The 24,678-nt window shown below is 48.0% G+C and overlaps 1 protein-coding gene across 1 annotated transcript in view; it reads left to right on the top strand.

The window, feature by feature from the left end:
• Nucleotides 1–269: 269 nt before the first annotated feature.
• Gns (glucosamine (N-acetyl)-6-sulfatase) overlaps nucleotides 270–24,678 on the top strand; it is a 35,104-nt gene continuing 10,695 nt past the window's right edge. Inside the window, exons 1-9 of the mRNA XM_087902122.1 lie at nucleotides 270–463; nucleotides 6,162–6,221; nucleotides 9,557–9,763; nucleotides 11,790–11,855; nucleotides 12,242–12,340; nucleotides 13,427–13,594; nucleotides 15,744–15,826; nucleotides 16,773–16,891; nucleotides 18,924–19,027. Coding sequence (XP_087758248.1) covers nucleotides 302–463; nucleotides 6,162–6,221; nucleotides 9,557–9,763; nucleotides 11,790–11,855; nucleotides 12,242–12,340; nucleotides 13,427–13,594; nucleotides 15,744–15,826; nucleotides 16,773–16,891; nucleotides 18,924–19,027 — 1,068 coding nt within the window. The 5' untranslated portion in view covers nucleotides 270–301. The remainder of the gene's footprint in view (nucleotides 464–6,161; nucleotides 6,222–9,556; nucleotides 9,764–11,789; nucleotides 11,856–12,241; nucleotides 12,341–13,426; nucleotides 13,595–15,743; nucleotides 15,827–16,772; nucleotides 16,892–18,923; nucleotides 19,028–24,678) is intronic.

A 24,678-nucleotide genomic window follows, 5' to 3' on the forward strand; every position in this document is an offset into this window, starting at 1 on the left:
GGAGGGCGGGTGAGCCGACTGCCCCCTGATTTCGTCCCCAGTCCCCTGCCGTCCCGCCCCCAGCAGCAGAAACCGGCGCGGCCCGGGCTCCGCGCGGTCCTAGCTCTGTCCAGCCGCCCAGCGCCGGAGCTCTCCGCGGCTCCCCAGACCCCGCCCCCGGCCGCCCGTCACGTGACGGCGCGCCCCACCCCCTGCCCCCGGCTCACGTGATTTCGCCTAGGGAGAGCAAGCCTGACCCGGCCGGCCTGCGCGCACTCGGTGTCTGGTCTGTCGCTCTCGGTCCCCGCGGAGCGCGGCGGCCATGCGGCTCGTGTCCGCAGCCTGGCCCCAGCCGGGCCGCTCGCCCACGGTGCTGCTGCTGCTGTCGCTGCTGGGCTCCTGCCTGGGGCTCGTCGGGGCGGCTCGCAGGCCCAACGTGCTGCTGCTGCTCACCGACGACCAAGACGCGGAGCTCGGCGGCATGGTAACGCCTCTCCACGCCCTTCCCCCACTCCCCCGTATCCCCCCATTGCTGGGTGCCTTGGCCGTGGATGGGTGTGCTCGGCCGGACCGAAAGACTTGGATTCCTCTCCTGGGCTCACCCGCACGCTCGCACCATGCACACGCTCTCTCTAGTCCCGGACCTTCCTGCTGCAGTGTCCACTCACCGCTCAGGACAAACCTGTGGAGGCCAGAGATGGATCAGGGAGATCCGAGGCCTCGTCAGCCCCCTTCACGAGGGAGCTGGGACGTCGGCATTTGTGCTTCTGTGTTGACTATAAGTGATGCTAGGAGCCAGAGTGATTGGCGGGCAGTGGAGCTGTTGATAGAGTGTGTTTTGCTTAAGAAGCATCAAGAAAAAAAAAATCAGCCTAATTGAATACCTGACTGAGGCATTTCTGTCAGGGCTCCACTTTATAGCTAATGGGTGTTGTCATGCAACTTCATTTCCTTCCCAGAGTCACCTCTGCTCTTTCGAGGTTCTGGAATTTGACCTCAGGGAACATCCACACCAACTCCCTCCCCCCCCCCCCCCCATTCCAGGGTCTTGCCCAAGGCTCTGAAGTAGGAGGTGGATTAAGAGGAAACCTCCACCGTTCTTCCTGGGTCAGCAGTGCTCTCATTTAAAGAAAAAAAAGTCTTTCCCTTCTCTCTTCAGTTCCCCTTTGGCTCTCAGCTGATGGCTGAAGCTGCGAAAACTCTCGAAGCCGGAGGGTCCTGCCCTTTCCTCTGTGGTAACAACCCTAGGCTCAGTGCCCTTCAAGTTGCTGGTCCCAGCCGGTCTGTGAGTTGTGAAATCAGCTGAGAGTGGCTGCCAACGTTTTGGCTTTCCGTGTGTCACATGTGATGATGGTAAGCAGGGCCATAGGTTTCGGAACCGGAACCATGAAGTAATGTGTGCCTTGTATTCCGTGGACCGTCTCTGCTACCTGGTGTTCAAGGTGTCGGCGTGGCCACTCAGTTCCACAGCCTCTCTCTTCTTCCTCGTAGATACCGTTGTCTCGTTGCTTTGTAGTTTCCACTGAGCCACGAGGATGCTGAATCTCTTCTTGGTTTTGGGGATGGAGCCCAAAGCCTCATGCTTGCTGAGCCAGTGCTCTCGGTTTGAGCTAACCCCCATTTCCTGAATTGAAAGTCTCGATTTAATTTCCCTTTTAGATGTTAGGTTTTGCTATCACTCCAGCTGTCTCACAGCCTTCTGCTCCCAGAGCTTTCTTCTCCTAATTCCTTTTTCTTTGCTTGTTTGTTTTTCGGGAATTTTTGTTTTTTGTGGGGGAGGGTTTTTTTTTTTTTTTTGAGACAGACTCTCACTACGTGGCTCTGGCTAGCCTTGAACTCACAGAGATATGGCTTCTGCTTCACGCGTCCTGGGATTTCAAAGCTTAAAAAAACTACTGTTGAAAACCAAATTCCCTGCGTCGCTATAAGGTGCTCTCAGTTCAGTGAGCTTTTCTTAGCACAGCCGTTGGCCGTGTGTAGTTGAGGTAATCGGGGTATTATTTGCCCTCTATAACTTTCTTTTCTGTTTGCTTCTTTCTCTCAGCAGATTCTGTGTTTGGGGGTGTGGGGTGTGCGCATGCCACCGTGACCTGAACGTGGAGGTAGAGGACGTCACCTTGCTCCTTCTCCATGTGGGTCTTGGGAACTGAACTCAAGTTCTCAGGCTTGGCAGCGCATTTCCTTGTACTCCATAAATCATCTCGCTGGCCCTAGTTTCTTTTTGTTTTGTTTTGTGAGACAGGGTTTCTCTGTAGCTTTGGAGCCTGTCCTAGAACTCACTCTGTAGACCTGAGTGGTGGGATTAAAGACATACGCCACTACCACCTAGCCTAGGTTTTTGTTTTTTTAAATAGAAATATATAGACTGGCCTGAGAAACCAGAACAGATGGAGGGGACAAGCTGAACCTGCAGCCTCTAGTCCTTGGGCCGTCAACAACCTGAGTTCAGTTCCCTGAGTCCTGCGGTGGTGTTTGTATTGGCTTGTTTCAAAGCTGCAGCCCCTGGCACGTGAGAGAATTCTGACTTTTCTCGCAGCCTCTTTCAGAGTCTTGACACTGAGTGTCAGCTAGGATAAGGTGGCGAGCCGAGGCAGGAATGGTGTTCGAGAAACTCCTTGGTACCAGGCAAGGTGTGAGGTGTCTTATATTTGTGTTTCTAACATCACAGAAGCCCGGAGGGGCAGCAGTCTTATTTGCTTTGCTAGAACACTGTGGTAGCCCTGCCTTGCCACGTTGTCATCTGGTACTCACACCCACGGAGGCACTTCACGCTGTGATCTGAGTCTTCAGTGGCATTCTGGAATGTTGTCAGTGGGGAGGTCACCCTTATTCCTTAATTTACGTGTAAAACTTCATGTAAAGTGTCTTTACCATAGAGAGGAATTGTGTTTCAGTTTTTGTAATCGTTGGCAAAGTAAGCAGTTAGGACCCCCATACACACGCACCCCTGGCTCACACCAGCACACCCACGCTGACTCAGACCACAGTTTGATATCATAAGGTTTTCATCTATTGTGAATTTTTTTCTTTTATTTTTTTTTCAAGACAATCCATGTCCTACTTAAGGACACTATTGCTGGGATGAAACACTGTGACAATAAACAGCTTGGGGAGGACGGGGTTTGTTTGACTCACATACCCATAGACACAGTCCATAAAGGGAAGCCAAAGGTAGGAACTCAAACAGGGCAGGATCCTGGAGAAGAAAGCTGGTGCAGAGACCCTGGAGGGTGCTGCTTACTGGCTTGCTGCCCATGGCTTGCTCAGCCTGCTTTCTTACAGAACCCAGGACCACCAGCCCAGGGAAGGCCCCACCCACAATGACTGGGCTCTTCCCCATCGGTCACTAATTAGGAAAATGCTCTGTGTGCAGCCTGATCTTATGGAGGCATTTTCTTAGCTGAAGTTCTCTCCTCTCAGATGACTAGTTTGTGTCAAGCTGACCACACTGTCCAGCATAGTCCAGGAGGACTTGTTCGCTGTGAGGCTGAGGGTGTACCTGAATCCTGATCTCCCTGCTTCCCAAGACTTGGGATTACAGGCATGCACCGTGTTTTTTTTTTTTTTTTTTAAATGTGTATGGGTGCTTTGCCCATATGTGTGTATATGTGTACAGCCATGTGTGTGTCCTGGTACCTGCGGAGGCCAAAAGGGGTCAGATGTGCTGAGACAGGACTCAGAGATGGTTGTGAGCTGCCTTGTGGGTGCTGGGAATCAGATCTGGGTCCTTTGGAAGCGCAGCCAGTGCACTTTTCTACCGAACCGTCTCTCGGGCCCCTGTCCATCTTATCTGTGGTCAGAGCATCTTTCACATTTGACATTTCATAGCCTTTGTCCCGCGGATTATTCGAGGGTCTCTGCTCTTACGAATTTTCTCAGGGTACGGTGTCCACAAAAGCACGGTTGTTTCTTAATCCTTCACTCTAGGAAAAGGGGTGCTTGGTCAGGAGCCGTGTGGAAGTGGATGGAAAGACTAAATATGTCCGGCATTGCCTAAAGCAAGATGACTTCCATTGTTCAAAGGCAAGTCTGAGGACGTTCAGAGCGCTGCTGTGCGGGATCAGGAGAGTCAGTGGCGCCTTCCGTGTTTCTGAAAGGGAATTTGCTTAGCGTGATAAGTAACGTTGCACATCTGCTCATGAGAGTAAGTGTGCCGTTTCTTACCACCATCACGTGGTTTCCGCCTGACCAGCCACTGTCAGTTCGGATTAGCACGGACACATACATTCAGTACCGTGCGATTCTTGCTCGGGACCTGTTCAGCCATGCACAGATTATTAACGTAAACTTTTGAGTTGAAATTCCTATGAAGCCCTGTGCTGTCTGTCACCTTGTGTTCCCCTTCTGTCCTGAGCTGTTTCTTCCACATTGACTCCTTCCCGTTTTCTCTGTTAGGATATTTGCCTGCTTCAGCCTGTAAGCTCCTCCTCTTCGGCCCATGAATGACCTTGGCCCTACCTGCAAGCTTAGCACCTCAGCAAGGTTGCCTCCTTTAAGGGCCCTCTCAGTTGCTCTTCTGAAGTAGCCCCTGCCTCCTGCCCAGCAGCTGTGCCACTTGGACCTGCTGGATTCCCTTTGTAGCACCTGCTACTACCTGAGGTGATTGGTCACCTTCAGTTGTCCGGGTCCTAGAACAGTACAGTGAGGTCAGGGCCTTGTTAAGTGCCTTTGCCTCAATCAGTGTGTGGCACACAAAGTATTTAGCAAATGTGTTAGCATCACACATTTATATTTTCCTGGAAAACAAATAGTGTCTAGTAGTTTTGCATGTGTTCAGACAGTTTGATAACTGAATTCCCTCTCGGTCCCGGGTCTTCCTCTAGGTCAGTGGTTCTCAACCCCTTAGTGACCCTTCACTAAGTTCCTCATGTTGTGGTGACCTCCAACCATAAAATTATTTTTGTTGCTAATTCATAACTGTAATTTGCTACTGTTAGGAATTGTAAATATCTGCTATACAGGATATCTGCTATGCGACCCACAGGTTGCGATCTCCTCATGGCATCTTCAAAGCTTGACCTGAATGAGTTGAAATTGTCCTTTGGAGACTGTAGGCAGCTTGGGCTTGTAGATCAGTAGGAAAAGTGACACATTGTTGAAAGCGAGTCTTTTGTTAGCCGAGGTGTATGTTTGGAAGCTCAATCTTCAAGGAAATCCTGTGCCAGATGGACGTAAGGTTGTATTTAGTCTGTTCTTGGGTTTCAGAGAATTCAGAATCACATGAACCTCAAGATCCTCATTGTGGTAGTTTTTGCTGTTTAGAAAGTGAACAAGATCAGTGTACCTTTATTAATAGTTAAATAACTGCCTTCAAACTTCTGTCCTCTGGGATGAAGTTGACTTTTCCCAGTACTTAAACATTGTAGATTTTGAACAAAAGATGAAAAGCAAGAATATAATCAGAGTAATAGGACTGGATTTGTAGCTCAGAGGGAGAGCATTTGTCTGGGTGCACCAGGCCCTGGTTCAATTCCTAGCCCTGAAGGAATGGTGTTCAAGATTGACTGAGTGTGTGTGCTACTGAGGGGGCTCACTGTCAGAGCTCTGTCATTACCTGTGGAGGCTTGGAAGCAGTCTGCGAGCCTTGAGATCTTGTCTGGTTTCCAGACATTTCAACATTCCATTTAAGTGTTGTCTTTGCATGAGTGATGTGCAGGTTTCCTTTCAGATCATTTCATGCCTTGGGGTTATCGGCAATAATAAGAGAGCACTGTGATTTTATTACCTGCAGTCAGCGTGCTATGAGCTGTGAACTTCGCTTCCTGCTTGCACAGGGTTCATCTGATTGTAACCAAACCTGTTTGGTTCTGGTTCATCTACAAAACCATTGTTCTTTTGCTTTGTGTCAGAATTGATCAAATAAATGACGAAGATAAAGCAAAAGGGGCTGGAGAGATGGCTGAAAAGTTAAGAGCACTTGTTGCTCTTGCAGAGGAGACCGGGATTTGGTTCCCAGCACCCACACAACCACTAACAACTGCCTGTACGTCCATATCCAGAGGATCCAGTGCCCCCTTCTGGCCTCTGCAGGCACTGCATGAGTACGCATGGTGCCCAGACATACACAGGCAGGCTAAACATCCATACACATGAAATAAATCAAAGTTGTAACCAAACACAAGTGCTGTTTGTATGTTTTATTTTATCAAGCATTGTTTAACAAGGAATTGTTTCCCTTGTAGACACCGCTGAAGAAAACCAAGGCCCTCATTGGAGAGAAGGGGATGACTTTCTCTAGCGCTGTAAGTGTAGAAGCCAAAGTCGTGTTGTTAGCTTTCCTATCGCATTCTGGGAGGAAACACTCACACTGGGGTTCTAGTGTGGTTTATGTGGGAGGGTTTTTGTTTGTGTTTTTCAGCAAAAGGTCTAGCCTGAGGGGTCTTACTAATTCTTTTCATTGAAATGATAAATTAATTGCTGGGTTTTGTTTTGGGGAATGAGTTGTTGTTGATTTTGAGATAGGGTCTGACTATGTAACTGTAGCTGCCCGGGAACTCACTCTGTAGACCAGGCTGGTCTTGAACTCACAGAGATCCGCCTGCCTCTGCCTCTCAAATGCTACGATTAAAGGCGTGCACCAGTGCACTCGACTAATGGCTGGTATTCTAGCCTGTCATATCACTAGGGTATTTTATTGAGATCCTTGCTGCTTGAGGGTTGAAACTAGATTGTACAAACCAAGAACATTTATGCTATGTAAATTGTTACAGGGTAAAAGTTCCATGAACTCTGCTGGCTGACTCCGACAAAGGTCAGAGAACATTCTGAGAACACATATGCAGCATGTATGGAATCAGAGACCCAAAATCTAACCTTACAGAAAACTCCTAAGTGGTGGTGTGGTAGCTTCCTACCAAGAAATCCACCGAGCAGTGGCACAGTGTTGTGCTTGGGTTTTAGCATAGACTCTGAGCCAGATTGCCCAATTTGAATAGCTACTTATTTATTTGTTCACCTGCATTTTGGTTTTTTGTTTCCCCGTTTTCAATGAAATCTGTACATCCGCCTCAGGGTTACCATGGTTACATGGATTGGTACATGTGACGCACATGCCAGTGTAGAGCCACAGTAAGTTCTACATGATTTGGGGTGTGTTGTCCACAGGAGAAGCGGAGACGTTCATCGCGGTAGCTGTGTGGCAGCAGTCTTACTATCAATGAGTATTCCAGACTAGCATATCACGCTGAAGATGAAGGACTCGGCATAATTGGGGATAAGACTTCGGTATTGGTCATTTAGGGTTCTGGACTACCATTACTATCTTCAGAAGTAGATAAAACTGTGGGAAAATGACAATTATTTCCATTCTTTTGAATTTTTTTTTTTAACACCAGGAAAACTCATTCTATGTAGCAACTTAAAAATAGAACCCAGGGTGGTGGCGCGTGACTTTAATCCCAGCGCTCAGGAGGCAAGATTGGCAGATCTCTGTGAGTTTGAGTTCCAGCCCGGGTTACATAGTGAGACTTTTTCAGGGGGGGAAAAATGGAACAAAAAAAGTTCCATTCCTAATAATAGCAGCAGAAAATTCACTCCAGGAATCGCAAGTGGTGGCCGTAAATGGTTAAGTTTTATACAAAGAACCCAGGCATAGTGGCCCAGACCTTTAATCCCAACACTCAGGACGCAGGGTTAGCCTGATTTTTGTGTGTTTGAGGCCAGCCTGGTCTACATAGTCCCAAGACAGCCAGAGCTACATAGTGAGACCCTGTCTTTGGGGAATGTGTGATAATGTTGCTAGGTGCATTGTTTTCTTTGTGAAGACACTATTATAAAATATAGTTCTAATTAAAGTCAAAACTTTTTTTAGATCCAGTTAAGTGATTTTAAATATTATCTAGAATGATTAGAATGAAGATTGGGTAAGAACCATCACAATGGTGTGTCATTTGGTGTTGGGATTGATACCAGGGCTGCTGTACTCAGGCCCAACCACTGGGTTACACATCCGGCCCCAAGATAGGGTTGGTTTGTGTCAGTACCAGAGATCAAACCCATAAAGGTGATGTCTTTAAAGAAAGGAATGCCTGACCCAGTACTGAAATGAAATGTGAAAATTCAGTAATAATGCTACACTGGCCATAAAAGGTCACAGCAGAAAGGGAAATGCTGTAGTTTCTTTTCCGCCACTGCAGTGGAATACAACAACCGAAAGCAGCGTGGGGGCAGAAAGGTCTGATCCGGTCATAGCTGAGGCAAGTCGGGGAATTCCAGTAGGAGCCTGAAACAGGAACCGTCAAGGGAGACCACTTGCTGGTCTTGCTGGCTTGTTAGCTTTCATTTTTTTGTTTCGTTTTGTTTTTCAGGATTTCAGTATAGACCAGGCTGGTCCTAAACTCAGAGATCCACCCACCTCTGCCTCCTGAGTGCTGGGATTAAAGGTGTGTCCACCATGATGGCTTTTCTAGCTTTCCTATACAGCCCAGTACCAACCGCCTGGGGAATGGTGTCACCCACACTGGGTTGGATCCTCCTGTGTGGATTCACAATCAGGACACCGATCTGGACGATCCCCCAGCTGAAGCTCCCTTCTGGGTCAGAGTGACAGGAGACAGGGCTGGAGAGGAGGTCCCGCAGTGGCAGCTGCCTGCTGCACCGTCCTGAGGACTGGAATGTGGGTCCATCGACCGTGTAGCAATGGTTGTAACCATGTAACCATGGCCCCACTATGAGGGACCTGACACCCTCTGCACCCACACACAAATGACACACACTCGTGAGCACACATACTCACGCATATAAATAAAATCTTTTTAAGGCAAAAACTTAAAAAAAAAAAGTTACAGAGGACAAACACATCTGACTTAAAAAAAAAAAAAAGGAAAAAGTGAATGTTCATGTGGAGACCGTCACCCTTCTGAGTGTTTTCAAAGGCCAGTCAGAGCTGAAGGCTCAGCTCGCTGAGGGAGCACACGCTCACTCAGGATGTGCTGGGCCCTGATGTTTCTGTCCTAGCACCTAAAGGGGAAAGTAGTCCAAGTCCAACTTGAAAGGCAGGAAAACAGTAGCAAGTACTTAAAAGGAAACAGAGATGCTAGCGTGAACTCCAGATGATCAGTTTTTGTGCTAGGAAACAAAAGTAAGGGTCTAATTACAGTGTGTGTGTGCGCGCGCATGTGTGCGTGTGTGTGTGCGCACGCATGTGTGTGTGTGTGCGCGCGCACGCATGTGTGTGTGTGCACGCGCATGTGTGTGTGTGTGTGTGTGTGTGTGCGCGCGCGCCTGTTCCCTTCCTCATCTTCACTTCCCTTTTGTTACCCCCCCCCCAGCAGTCCTTCCTTCTGCTTTCATGGTATATGTGCCCTGTTAACTGCCCCCACTTTGACCCCATCTCTTCCACCTCTCTCATGGCCCCCTCTTCTCAAGTAACAACTCGTTCACTTTTTTTTTTTTTTTTTTAATCTACTCTGTTGTTTCTGATGAATGACTTTTGAGCAGCTCTGGAGTGCGCTGTGTGTAGAGAGAGCTCTGCTCCAGGAGACCCTGGAATTAAAAGGCAAGCATTAAGTGCTTTCCTCTTCCCTCTCAGGGAGCCTTTTTTTGAGGTATAACCTCACCCTTTCTTCCGTCCCTGTAGTATGTGCCGAGCGCTCTTTGCTGCCCCAGCAGAGCCAGCATCCTGACTGGGAAGTACCCACACAACCATCACGTCGTGAACAACACTCTGGAGGGAAACTGCAGCAGCAGGTCCTGGCAGAAGATCCAGGAGCCAAGCACGTTTCCCGCCATCCTCAGATCAATGTGCGGTTATCAAACCTTTTTTGCTGGGAAGTATTTGAATGAGGTGTGTTGGATGATCTTTTCCTTTCCTACAATGGCATTTAAATGTGAATTAGTATATTTCCTGAGAATAATTTTTTTTCTCGTTGGTATCAATTCAAGTCATACTATTAAAGGGTTATTTGCAGCCTTTTGCTGACCTGCCCATTCAGCAGACAAACACATGTGCTTGGGTTCTGTAGTTACTTTCCTCTTACCCAGCCCCCACGGCATTTATTTACAAATTGTGCTAAGTGCTCTTCTATCTGTCTCTGCTTCCCTGTTCTCACCAGGGATTCTGGTCACATGGCTGTCACAGCATCTTCCTTTCCATTTCCTTTCTTTCAGCATCAAGTGGGGAGCTCAGGTCTCATGGACTCGTGTCTTAATTAGCACAGTTCAGTGTGCATCTCCTTTTTACCTCAGGGTGAGAACAGACTGAACGACCAGACTGGGGAAACTGATCAGAGGAACAGCCCCATGGGCAGTGCGGCTGTGGGAACACATGGCTGGCCTCGTGGGGCTGGGCGGGTGATGCCTCACTGTGGCCTGTCACCTCGAGGTCCCTAGCCCCAAGTCCACCCTCTGGCTCTCAGTTTTCTTAGCAACTGTGCTGTGTTGGGTTCTTTAGTGATGGCTGGAGTGCAGGGTGAAGAGACAGTGTGCATTTTCTCACACCCTTGTCCTGTGGTAGCCAGAGGTCTATATCTGGTCTGGATTTTCTCTGTTCCTTCCTCCCTGTCATTGAGGGAGGAAGAACCCTAGCTCTGTGACCTGTGAGTCAGTTTGAGAGAATCATGCAAAGTAGAAAGACGCTCTGTCGTGGGGTCAGGGACCTTTGATGGCCAGAAGGGAACTTAGGCTGTGTCCCGCGCTACCGTCTCGCCAGCAAGAACGACGCGGGGCACTTAGGATCCTTCTGCAGTAAAGCTTTAATGCCCCTTGGGAGAGCGAGCATCAGCCAACATGGCGGAGACCCAGAATGAGGGGAACCCAGCCCTTATAAAGGAAACAGTCCTCGCTTCTGACGTGTCACTCTTGGATTGGTCCGCTGCCCATTATCCCAGATGATGCCTCGGAAGTAGGCAGGGACGCAGCAGTAGTAAGTTACCAAGCACGTGCGCTGGGATTAAAGGCGTGTGCTACAACACCTTGAACTCACAGAGATCTGCCTGTCTCTGCCTCCCAGGCATTGGGACCAAAGGCGTGTACTACCGCACCTTGAGGTCACAGAGGTCAATCTGCCTCTGCCTCCCAGGCATCAGGACTAAAGGCGTGTACCACCACACCTTGAGGTCACAGAGGTCAATCTCTACCTTTGTTCCTAGAAGCAATGGAGAATGTGGTCCGGCCCTCCACAAGGCTGCTTTGAACACTGAAGGTCATCTGATATGTGTGATGACGTTTCCAGAGATTCCGTCTCTCCTTAAATGACAGCACTAACTGTCTTTAGGTAGGGAAAGTGTACTGTAGTCACTTACAATCATTTGGCCGGGTAAATTGGCCTTCAAACTTAGATTTCATCAGGACAGCTGAACTAATGGTCCATGGTCTGATTCTCTTGGCTGTTACCAGCCATGGGTCATTTAGACTGTTCGGTCGTAGCTCAACTCTCACCCCATGAGAGGTCCCCTGTAGTAGCCAGGCGGTGAGTGTTGGGCTTCACAGGCCACACGTCGTATCATAGAGCTATCATGTCATCATAGCATAGGTGCAGCCGTGCTCTCTCAGAAGTGTTCAGATGCAGCCTCTGCATTGAAATCTGAAGCTTGTGTAATGTGACCAGCTCTGTACATTTAAATGATTGAATGGCACACTGGCTGTTCAGAACAGCTAGCAGGCAGGATTTAGCAGTGACCAGAGTTCCTGACTCCCACTGAAGAAATGGCTTGAGTTAGGGAGTTCTTTATTCTTTAACTACTTTGTGTGTTTGGGGCAGTTGTACGCCTGTTGTGTTTTAGGCCCTGGCCGAAAGCTGTGCTCGGTTGGCTGTTCTTTCTGATCTGATCATATCTAGGGAGTTCTAACCTCCTGCTTGGCTGTCTTTTCAGTACGGAGCCCCAGACGCAGGTGGCCTGGAGCACGTCCCCCTGGGCTGGAGTTACTGGTATGCCTTGGTAAGTCACTGTTAAGGTCAGTGGCAACTAGATGCAAAATACAAAATAGATGCAAAACATGTAGGCTCTGACTTAGCCCCAATGCCAACAGAAGTCTCACTTTATGGAAAACTATTTGTCTCCTTAATGACGGTCTGTTGACTGGTGAGTCACTCTGTTCCTAGTGTTTTTCCTACCATTAGTGGGCTGAGCCATGTAATTTGCTGGTCTTCCTGACCCATGTCTGGCTTCTAACATCACACAGACTAATGAAACTCTTCTAGTCTATGGTGATGTCCCCCGAACCCCATTCAGTGTTGGCTTGAGCAGTTGTCCCTCTTACTTCATCGAGCCCAGCAGGCGCTCACGCTCTGGACTCGGCTGCTGATTTTACTTCCTTTCTACAGGAGAAGAACTCTAAGTACTACAACTACACGCTGTCCATCAACGGGAAGGCGAGGAGGCACGGTGAGAACTACAGCACGGACTACCTGACGGACGTTCTGGTGAGCGCTGGGGCCAGACGCCAGCTGGACAGGTCTCTCTGCCATAAAATACTTGCAGCTGATCAGAACCTCCAGAGGGTGTTTTCTTCATAAGCTAGTCTCGAGTCTCATTTCCTCATGATCCCTGCGACTCTAGTGGCTGCCTCAGAGAGACTCCGCAGATGTCCTTCAGGGCTCTGTGGAGGTGGAACCCTCCCGTCCTGACACGTGTGTGATGGAAATCGTCCCAGAGTGTTTACTCAAACAGTCTAGCGCGTGGTGCAGCCATTGTTCCCTGATAAGTGAGCAAAGCCCAGTTCCTCGGAGGGGTGTGCGTTCGTGTATACACATGTTAGGGGTTAGGGGCTGATAGGTTAGACAAAGGTAAAGGGCAACTTAGGTAACTTTTGAGCAGAAGCCTGAGGGAGGTTAGAGTAACCAGTACAGACAAGGGGGGAGGCATCGTGAGTGCTGTGACCAAACAGAAGTGAGTCTTGAAGAAAACCACAGGAAGCTGTAGAGCTTGTGGTGTGAAAATTAAGACAGATGCCCTTTAGAGTTAGTGTTGGGAGAAACGAGGGCATGAATGGGCTAGAATGAAATGATTAAAGAATGTGGGATCAAGTCTGCCCTTCCACCATGTTGGGATCAATTCTGCCCTTCCTTCCACCATGTTGGGATCAATTCTGTCCTTCCTTCCACCATGTTGGGATGTCTAGGAGGAGACACAGTTTGTCAGACTTGGCAGCAAGCACCTTTGCCTGCTGAGCCGTCTCACTGGCTCTCTTAACGTTCTCTGAGGCATCATATATCGATCATTAATTTAAGTTAATGCTAAAATAGACAATTTACTATGTCTTACTGTTTGGGGAGCATAACAGCCTCTAGGTCTTATAAAGTTAAGGTCTCAGTTGCTTTCCTTGGTAGACATGTCAAGGTTGTAAGCATTGTCCAAACCAAATTATTATTCCAGCGGTGTGTTGCGCATGACTGTGACGTGAAATACATTAGAGATTCGTAGCTACACTGTCTGCCAAGAGAAACTTCCCTATTGGATGTGCAGTTGCTAGGCGGGGGTAGGAGATGACAACTCTCTGTGTGTGTCAGGCCAATCTCTCCCTGGACTTCCTCGACTACAAGTCCAACTCTGAGCCATTCTTCATGATGATCTCCACTCCAGCACCCCACTCACCTTGGACAGCTGCGCCTCAGTACCAGAAGGCTTTCCAGAATGTCTTTGCACCAAGAAGCAAGAACTTCAACATCCATGGGACGGTAGGTTCCTCTAATCCATTAAGTAAGCCTTACTCTCCATATCTAGCCGGCAGGGAGCCATGAGCCTTGGAAGAAGTCCCCTCCCCCCAGAGCTCCTTGAGGGACCATTGCACTTGTTCCTAGTGCAATGTTTTCAGGGATACAGACAGAAAGTTCCTGCCACACATCAGTGAGCAGCTAGAAGAGATTCCCAGGAATGGTAAAGACACCACCACGTCTCCTGCCTCCTCTGTCCTGGTAGCTATGTCTCTAGAACATCTGCCCTTGCAGCACCCTTCAGGGCTTCTCACTGGCCCAAAGCATGAGAAGAGAGGTGGCACAGGGCAGCGTGTGTAGGGAGGAAAGATGAGATGACAGGCTGCCTGATTAACCACAGCCAAGCAGTTGCCTCAGCAGTTAGCAGCGCTGTATCTTAAGCCTGTGTAGACCAGGAAGGCCTCAAACTCACAGAGACCCTCATACTCCTGCTTCCTAGTTACTGGGGTTAAAGGTGTGTGCCCCCATGCCTGTCTCCTTTGGCAGAGGATGTAAGCAGGTCCCCATTGCCTGAGTCTTGCTGAGAAGTCACAGTGCTTCTAATGGTACAGAATGAGTCTTGACATCCGGAGCATCAGTTTCTGTTTGTGAAATGAGCAGGAGTGTATGCTCCTGTTGTTCTCCTAAAGGGGGCGGTCTCGAGCCTTTGATCACTGTAATGATTACAGTGGAGAGAAGCATCTGACATACTCTTGGCCATACCACAGGCGTGTGCTTGTCACAGTAGAAGCTAACTTAACTAGTGGACTAGTCTCAATTTTGTGTTCTAAAAAGAGTTCTTAGAAGTGACTGGGAGCAGTGATAAGATTGAAAACCTTGAGTTATGTAAAACACAGGACTTTTCAGTCACATGATCTAATGGAAACTCCAACAAGAGAACTTAAGATCGAATTTCTAAAACCTATTAACCAAGGAACAGTTTCAGGAGTGTGGTCTGAAAAGCTGTCACTTAGAGTCTTGTGAATACACTATAATTGATGGCATATGGGGGTGTTTTTGTTACTTAAAATGTGGCTTCTGTGTAAATAAAAAAGTCCCTCTTGCCTGGCAGTGGTGGCACACGCCTTTAATAGAGACAGGCAGAACTCTGTGAGTTCAAGGCCAGCCTGGGCTACAAGAGCTAGTTCCAGGACTGGCACCAAAGATACACAGAGAAACCCTGTCTCCAATGTCTCAAAAAGAAAAGGAAAATAAAAGATCCGTCTAGAATTGAAGGGGTTTTTGTTATTTTTAAGATTTTGTTTTTATTTTTAAATGTGTGTCTTGGCTGTGGGTTTATGTTGTGGGTGCAGTACCCAAGGAGGCCAGAAGAGGGCTCAGATCTCCTAGAACTGGAGTTACCAGCAATTGTGAGCTGCCCTGTGTAGACTGCTGGGGGCCACACTTGCATGTTCTCCTAGTGTTTCATATGAGCATGCTCTGCTAATGTCATATGTGCATGCTCTGCTAGTGTGTCATATGTGCATGCTCTGCTAGTGTGTCATATGAGCATGCTCTGCTAGCGTCATATGTGCAGAACTTGAGGTTTTAAACCCAGGGTTTTTCCAGGGATGTCAGTCTCTTGAGCTGACACACCCATAGAACGCAGGGACTTTCAGGCAGAACTTAAGAAACAGGTAAGCTAGTACTTGCCTGTAGCTGACGAGGTTAGAGTTACCAACTGAATCTCACTTTAGCTGGTGGTTTCTCTGTGGCACTCACCAGAGCGTCTAATCACTGCTGCCAGCGAAAGAGCACCAGGTGTTTACCAGTGGGAGGCCGGTAGAGTAGTGGAGTAGTCCATCTGTCCATCTGTCCATCTGCAAGGCTGATGCTTGCAGGAGTACAAGGCTGATGCTTGCAGGAGTACAGAAGGAAGAGGCAGTCTGTCATGTGATTCTCAATCGTTCCTTATGGTGTGGTAACCTCCAACCGGAATATTATTTTTGTTGCCACTTCATAACTATAATTTTGCTGCTGTTACGAATCATAATGTAATATCTGATATGCAAGATATCTGATTGATTTAGAAGTACTGTTCTAGATAGTTTGCTAGAGTGTAGATGGTCCTTTGTCTTCTCTGGTATGTGACGGTGATGACTTGATGTTAACATTGGCTTCTTCTGAACTTTAGAACAAGCACTGGCTAATTCGGCAAGCCAAGACTCCCATGACAAACTCTTCAATACAGTTCCTAGATGACGCGTTCAGAAGGAGGTAAGTGCTGCGGTGGTGATGTTTTGTTTTATTATTAAGACCATTACGACTCATGCAGCACTGCTCCATTCTCAGTGTGCATGGTTTGGAGGCTCAGGGATGGCCACTGTGTAATTCCTGAGCAGACGGAGGCAAGCCAGTGGGAGACGTGCTCAGGGGCTCTGCCACTCCGCAAGCAGGCGTTCTTCTGCGTTTAAGTGCATGAAGTATTCTTTGGACCCCAAGACTGATTAAAATACCTACTTTTAAGACTTGGTAAGGAAGTGACAAACTTGAACTATTTGCTTGAACATTTTTCCCCTTGCTTAAAGGAAAAGCTACATAGAAATCAGACCAAATATTGACAGAGTATTTATCTTTGATGTTGGGAGTTTAAAGATGTGCTAGGTCAGTGTTTGTGAAAGTCCACTGTTTTTCTCTTAGAGTGGATTGACTTTGGACCAAAAGTCAGTAAACATTTTTATAGGACCAGATAATAATTGTAGCAAATGTTGTAAGCGCAGGCCATGTGTCTCAGCATAAAGGCAGCCTTAGGCAATATGAAAATATTGCTGTGTGTCAATAAAACTTTATAAAAACAGGCAGTAGACAAACTTTGGCCTCTTGCCTATAGGCCAATGCCTAGTGTTTGGACCAGTAAACAGTAGTGCAGCACAGACTTACTTGAACCAACCTGTCGTGATCTCTACTGAATTAACAACTGTCCTTTCTGATTACCTCTATTCCCAAACAGTAAAAGATAAAGTTAGCTCATTATTAAAAGCCTGATTTATTTCTTTGGAAACAGATTTGAAATGAAGTAATTACTGTGTTCTGGAATTTTCTAATCTTTTGCAATGACAGAATCTGGGGACAGAGTGAGCTCTTGGCGTTTGCTTTAGTGGGATGGGTGTTTGGTGCAGCCATCGCCACTGAAGTCCTGATTCCACCCTGTGTTGGTTCCCAGGTGGCAAACTCTGCTCTCGGTTGACGATCTCGTGGAGAAGCTGGTGAAGAGATTGGACGTCACCGGCGAGCTGGACAACACATACATCTTCTATACCTCAGACAACGGCTACCATACAGGTGAGCGGCAGAGTCAGCACTGTCATCCATGAAAATATGTCCCCAATGTCACCTTTGTGGTCGGAGTCCAGCGCTTCACAGCAGACTTGGCAGGCCCAGGCGCTGGTCTTCAGAACTCCTCAGTTAGAAGGCATGTCCACCAAAGAAGCTGGATTTCATTATTCTGTTTCCAGTGCTGAGTTACCGGGTCTCAGGCAGAAACAGAGCACGCATTTACCATGTTAGACATGAGCCATGAAGAAAGCGAGAAGATGAGCTCATCTGTAGATAAGTGAGCTTAGGGAGTGTGTCGTAGACAGGAGACAACTTTAGCACTAAGTCTTGCAGTTTGGGGACAGACATTCCTGGTTTTTGAAAGCGGCAGTTTGAGTGGACTCTGTGCCCTTGACTTGCACCCTTCTAACTTGGACCTCCTCTAGCTAAAGACAAGCGTTTTCTTCTTTCTATGTCCTTACGTTTCCTCTTGAGCTGGCATGAGGCGTGCTTCCGCTTGTGCATACTGACTCAGCATTTAATATATTATTGTGGCTGTTCTTTAACAGGCGGAGTAGAGCTGGAGTGGCTGTTGTATTACTAACTGAAAAGGCTAAGGCGGGAGGATCACTTGACCTAGGAGCTTGAGGCCTGGCCAGCATCCGTCCTGCTCTTTGTAGTAGGGCACTAATGAAAACACCTTCCTGTCTTCCCGCTCATATTTCAGCTACAGATGGCCAGTACTGTGCGTTCTGACCTCCTCCCCCTGGTTCTCTCTGTACGTAGGGGTGAAGGGGGCAGGTGTTGTAGTGCTGACAGTCAGACTGCAGCCCTTGCACCACTGAGCTACACCCCAGCCCTTGGGTTTTTGATGGGGGGACTCACTTTATCTCTCAAATTGACCTTAACCTCATGATTGCTGTAGCCTAAAGTGTGGGGATTAATTACCATGTACCTTGCACCTGGCTATTTTCTAAAGGTTTTGAAGCACCTCCCAGGCACTCGAAATCCACAGGTGGTTCCATGAGCATCTAATTTATCCAGCAGATAAATCTACTTACGACCTTGAATTTTGAGTTCCTCCAAGTCTCGGTGGCTACTGACTTCCTGAGAAAAGTGCCCTTCTGTCGTGTAGAACACTTCTTATCCTGGGTTTGGCTAGTTACTGTCTGGTGAGACCTTGCTTGTTGATTTCCACTCAGAGTTTCCTGTAGATTGGTACTGTGGTCTGGAGACCTGACACAGGTCAGGAGGCTGCCCCAGAGATGCCGTCCTTGCCATACTTCCCACCTCCAGTTTGGGAGGCCACAGTGTCTGGCTGTGCCACTCTGGGGACGCCAGTATGGATTGATGGGCCAGGTGGTGTAACCTGGTCCCTTCCTCTGGACCTGTCAGTGAGATTCCCTTGGAGGTTGTTGCTGAAACCATTCCTCAAACAGAACTGCCACAGGTTAACCTCCTTGTTCTGTCCCTATCGTGTGTCTGTCAGAATTCCTCAGGAGGTCTTTCTGCCTTCGTGGCCTTGACTGTGGTGTACCGGGGGATGGGGTATGTTTCTCTCTTTATGTGGCAGTTTTGGAGTGTCACCATTCACCTGGATCGGGTCACATGTGCATACATGTTTCTGTGTTTGTCTTTCATTCCTTCCCAGACATTTGTTTAGCTCAGTTTTCCCTGTTTAAAACAGGTCATTTTTAATTACTTATCTGGAGAAGATAAACTCAATTATTTTTCCTGTCTTGTGCTAAAAAGGACTCCAGGCAAGTTAAGCTTTCTATCATAAAACTAGAATTAAGGGGCTAGAGAGGCAGCAGCTCAGTCCCCAGTACCCATGTCAGGTGACCTGTAACTCCAGCTCCTGGAGATCTAGCATCTCCTTCAGCCTTCAAGGGCATGCACACGTGTGGCATACTTTTACACAGATACACACATAAACACACACATGCACATGCAACAGACAGATCTTAAAAGGACATTTTTTTTCAGTTTCTCGGTGGCTCAGAAGGTGTGTGTGCTGCCAGCGTCCTGGTCTGCATTGACTTTGTGTGTTTTGTTTCAGGGCAGTTCTCTTTGCCAATAGACAAAAGACAACTGTATGAGTTTGATATCAAAGTTCCACTGCTGGTTCGAGGACCTGGAATCAAACCAAACCAGACAAGCAAGGTAGGTGCCTGACTACAGCCAACCCACTCCTGGAGAGGAAGGCTCTTCTGCTCTTGGGAACCTTGGAAAGAGGGGCTTTTCTCTCCCCCAGCTGTCCACTGTCCTGTGAACATATTCCCACCGCATGTGGGTATGTCATGTCAGCGTGCACAGTCCCTGTGAATGTATTCCCACCGTCATGTGTATATGTCATGTCAGCGTGCACAGTCCCTGTGAATGTATTCCCACCGTCATGTGTATATGTCATGTCAGCGTGCACAGTCCCTGTGAATGTATTCCCACCGTCATGTGTATATGTCATGTCAGCGTGCACAGTCCCTGTGAATGTATTCCCACCGTCATGTGTGTATGTCATGTCAGCGTGCACAGTCCCTGTGAATGTATTCCCACCGTCATGTGTGTATGTCATGTCAGCGTGCACAGTCCCTGTGAATGTATTCCCACCGTCATGTGTGTATGTCATGTCAGCGTGCACAGCTTTGGTTCACTCATTTCAGGATTTACTTCTGGCCCTAGAGAGTCTCATGAGAATCACCGTCGGAAATTGTGTGGTTTATTTCTTTCCAGTTTTCATGTGTGTGTTGACAGAGGTTTCTGTCCTGTGTGGTCTTATAGCCGTTCAGTTCCAAAGAAACACACAGAGGTCTACATTAATCATAAACTGGTTGGCCTATTAGCTTAGGCTGATAATTAACTCTTATAATTTATATTAGCCCATACTTGTAGTCTATATTAGCCACGTGGCTTGGTACCTTTATCCGCGAGGCATTCTCATCTTGCTTCCTGTCTGGGTGGCAACTGCAGTCTGACTTTTTCCTCTTATCAGAATTCTCCTTTTCTTGTCACCCCTTGTTGTCTGGGTTTCTGTCCTGCTCAGTTCCCACAATCGTAAGTCCCAAAGAAATCACACAGAGGTCTACATTAGTTATAAACTGATTGGCCTATTAACTCAGGCTTCTTATTAACTCTTATAACTTATATAACCCATTATTAGCCCATTATTCTTATCTGTGTTAACCATGTGGCTCAGTACCTTATTCAGCGGGCAGTCACATCTTGCTTCTTCTGTGGCTGGGTCAGGACTGCAGACTAGGACTTCCTCCTTCCCAGAATTCTCCTGTTCTCATTGACCCGCTTCTACTTCCTGCCTGGTTGCCCCACCTATACTTCTCTGCCTGGCAGCTGGCCAATCAGCATTTTATTAAAGCAATAGAAGACCATTGTCCCACAGCATGTGTGAAATGTGTGTTTTTCTGTGCATGTGTACACATGGGCAGTACATGCATATGTGTATGTATGCATGTGTATGTGCGCACATGTAGAGGTCCAAGGTTGATATCAGTAATCATCCTTGATCAGTCTTCCACTGTATTCTTGATGGTTCTCCCACCATATTCATTGAGGCAGGCTGTCAGTCAAACTCAGACGCCACTGATAAAGCTAGTTTTGCTACCCAGCATGCTCTGGAAATCCCGTCTCCACCTTCCAAGGCTGGAGTGGAGGTCAGGCTGCACACCCACCTTGACTCCAGAGATGTGAACTCTGGTCCTCACGCTTTCTTGGCCAGCACTAAGTGCTGACCGCCAGCGCAGTCCACCCTCTGAGGTCATGAAGGAAGGATTGTGATTGGCCTGCGGTATAGAACAGACACCCAGCACCTGCTTTTCATTGCCCTGTCAGCGTGGCTTGAGACCTGGTGTAGGCCCACATGTGGTACAGCAGAATACCCCAAGCTTTGTACGTGGGACTCCCCGGGCATCTTGTTAAGACGCAGGTCCTAACCACCTCCCAGGGGCATTTGCTGCTAGACTGACCTCACTGAGTTTAGTGTGGGGCTGTGGGAATGTTTTACTTTCCCTAGGGGCTGTGAACAAATGTCCATCCACCCCAAATAGGGCACTAGTGGTTAACCAAAGCAGTGCTCCACCTGGCGAAGCTGATGAGTCAGTGATTTGCTAGGGTTTCTTAGAGATGGCGCAGGGGCTTAATCACTGGACAGTCTATCCCAGAATGGGCGTTGAGTGATAAGAGACACTTCACTGGGGCCCTCTCCGGCTGGAAGCTCCACCAGGGAGTCTGCTCCATTCTACTGATTTTGCTGTTTGTTGATATAAATCTTAAGGGAAGTGGCTTGTGAATTGTGTCACTTCCTGAACGTCCAGAATCTTTCTTCCCAATTTCGTGAGTCTACACGCAGGAGAGCCTACTCTCAGGCACTTCCTTTTCCTTACTAAGCTTGTTTGCTCTGTCCCCTTCTGGCCTGTAGTAATCAGCATATTCTGTGGCTTCCATTGGTCAGTGTCCTTTGCCAGCCCATCTCACTGAGACTCTTTGTTCCTAGAGGTGGTGGCCACCTTGATCCTGAACACGTCTCTCTAGTGGTCAGGAAATGACAGGCTCTCCCAGCTATGTCTTCTCTCTTCTTGATTTCACATTGTCACCTAAGCTCTGGGACCAGAGAAAATGAGCAAATACATAAAGCTAAAATTGTAAGATGGGTCTCCAGAGGACCTGGACTTCCAGGTATGTGGGCGGTCTGAGCTGTGTGCGGTGGTGGTAGTGGTGGGTGCTGATGCTCACCTCGCTTTCTACCTACCTTTCACCTACTTCCTGTTGCCACATCCATGGTGCAGAAAGGAAGACTGGCTTTCACAACCATCATTTGTGTTACATTTGCTCTTATCAAGACCTCTGTTCCACTACAAGTGCTGGCACTTTCTGGACAGGCCACTCCTCTCAAAGGAGGCAAGCTGGGAAGGTCAGCAGATCTTCAGGATGGCATTTGACCCATGTGCAGGTTCTCCATCAGCAGGATGTGCACTTCTGTGTGTTCTGTGGGAAAGAAACTGAATGGGGGCAGAGTGAAATGTGCCCACCAGCTGCGGGACGAACAAACTGTTCCTTCTTTCATCAGCTTACTCCACCAGGCAAATTCAGATACGAAACTGCGCCTCTTCTAAGCATTTAAATGGTGTCTGGTTCATCAGAGCTATATCATAACAACATGTAGAGTTCTGAGTGCTGTGTGAATGGACCCATGAGATCATGCCCTCTTACCCCATCCCATCAAGGAAGGAACTAAGGGGTCAAGGGAATTGTCTGAGCTCACATGAGTTAATAAGTAGCAGAGCCCTCTTTGGAATTCACGGTGTGACTCAGAGTCCACGCACTGGCAATGGTATTTACTCAGTACTTTTTTATGTTGGCATTGCCTGCCTGAAGTCCTGGGCATAGCAAGAAGCAGCCAGGGAAGATAAATTCTTAAATCCTTGCATCTGAGAAGCCAGGAAACTTTAGCTGCAGCAGGAGAGGCCTCTGGGCATTGGAGCAGAGACCTAGATGCTGAGAGTGGAGTCACATGGTCCGTGGATCCAGCACTCTGAGCAGGACAATGGGAAAGCAAAGATGTTAGAGCAGGCAAGGGAGGTGGCAGCATTTGTACGGACCACTTTCCCCTCCCAAGGAAACCGTGCCTCTCCTCGGCTTTGGCACAACTGACTGCTGCTTCTGACTGAAATGCCCACCTCAGCTCCCCAACCTGCTTGTCCTTAAAGGCTCTGGAGTGGGGTTCCCCTAGGAAGGGTCTTATCACTTCCCCTGCCTGGCTCTATACCTTCGTCCGCTCTCAGCTGGCTTCACATCCTGTTGAGTTCGCTGCTTGTTCCTCTGTGGTCCCCTAAAAAGAGAAAAGATCTGAGCATGTAATACCTCACTCTCACATGCACTGGGCTGACCCACACTGGTAAGATGGACTGAGAAGAGCTGTGTCAGATGTCACCATGGGATTTTGTCACACTCGCTGAGCTGACAGGTGTGCAGTAGAAGTGTGAACTGCTGGGGAGCGGGATAGGGGCCTAGAGAGGAACTCAGCAATTAAGAGCAGGGGCTGCTCTGGCAGATAGCACAATTCTGGGTACACACATATGTGCAGGCATGTGTGCATGGCATTCATACACATGAGATTTTTAAAATCTTCAATTAAAAAGAACGTCAGGGAACATTTTGTGTTGGCAATCACCGTCTAGAGCCGGTGGCTGTTTGGTCCTCGGCCTGAGCTACCTGTCACTACGCAGAAGCGGGACCAGAGTGTGTCTTTCAGTGCCAAAGTTGACTGAATTTTCTCCTCCAGCAAGACGTCGGTCTAGGTCTAGATTCTGCAGTAGCAGTTCCTCAAAGAAGCTTTAAAAAAGGAACAATTTCAAAACTGCCCTGGTCCAGGGGAGGTAGATCTGATTAGAAGTCAGGAGGCCACCTGTTAACTCTAAGACCCTGACAAAGTCTTGCTCTTCCTGGTCCTCAGATGAGGGGTGTTAAGTTTCTCTCTCTCTCTCTCTCTCTCTCTCTCTCTCTCTCTCTCTCTCTCTCTCTCTTTCTCTCTCTCTCTCTGTGTGTGTGTGTATGTGTGTGTGCGCGCGCGTGCGCGTATGTGCAGTACCCACAAAGGCCAGGACAGTGTTGGATCTCCTGGAACAGCAATTCTCAACTTGTGACCCCTTTGGGGGTTGCATAGCAGATATTTATATTATAATTCATAACAACAACAAAATTACAATTACGAAGTAGCAACAAAATAGTTTTATGGTTGGGGTCCCCACAACATGAGAATGGCACTCAATGGTCCCAGCGTGAGGACAGTTGAGAACCAGTGCCCGAGAACTAGAGCTAGAGGCAGCTGTGAGCCGTCCAGCATGGGTACTGGGAACTGAACTCAGGCTCACTGGGAGAGCCCCAAGTGCTCTTAGCCATCTCTCCAGCCACCTTCATCTCTACTGACTGACACCCTGGGTGTCTTCCTACCTAGAGAAGCTAAAGGCAGATCCACCTGCTGCCACTTAGCTTTGGTGGCGCTAGACTCTCATAGACTCCAAGCTCTTTAGCCAGGTGAACCCTTGGTGCCCTCTGGGGTGCTGTGTGACTTGCCTTAGGTAGCCACCATGGTTGTTTAATATCAGAGCTAAGTGCCTGGGAACCTGACTGTGTATTGAGAGCACATCCCTTTGTTTTCAGTAATTTTTCAGGATTGTATCTTTCAGAGCTAATTATACACTTATGTGAGACCAACGGTAGATTTAGTTCTTAATTTTCTGCTCATAATCTGTATCCACAAAAGGTCTCTGGCTCTCATCAGTTCATGTACATTTTTAAAACCATCTGCTTCATACGCAAAAGTCATGTCTTATTTAAAGAGGACACAGTAATTGTGTGTATATGGGAAGAAAGTATCCTGGGAACACATGTATGTTTGTGGTACTTAAGCCAAATCGTAGTGATTTGTACTGGAATTGACAGGCCTTGAGCAAAAGTCCATTAGGAAGTATCTCCCCCATGCAGCTCTGGAATTAGAAGTGAGTCTTTGTGAGCCTGGCAGTCACTGTTTTCCTTTGGGTTTTTATTGCTTGGTATTTACAGTTAGTTTCTCTTACACCCTGTGCTGACTGCCCCATTGCATATGGGACGGCTCAGGGGCTTATGTTCCTACTGTGCGATCTCTTCCATTGTTCTATCCAGACTTACCAACTGTGAGCCAAGCTGCTCAGTTCACCCAGGGGTCTGGCAAGAAGAAAACTGACCCATGTTTGTGGGTCTTGCTAATCCCTGGGGACAGCTCTGGTGCGCTTTCTCAGTGACATATGGATTACTGTTCCCCAAGG

Source organism: Myodes glareolus, chromosome 26, assembly GCF_982192425.1.
Source record: "Myodes glareolus chromosome 26, mMyoGla1.1, whole genome shotgun sequence".
Lineage (NCBI taxonomy): Eukaryota > Metazoa > Chordata > Mammalia > Rodentia > Cricetidae > Myodes > Myodes glareolus.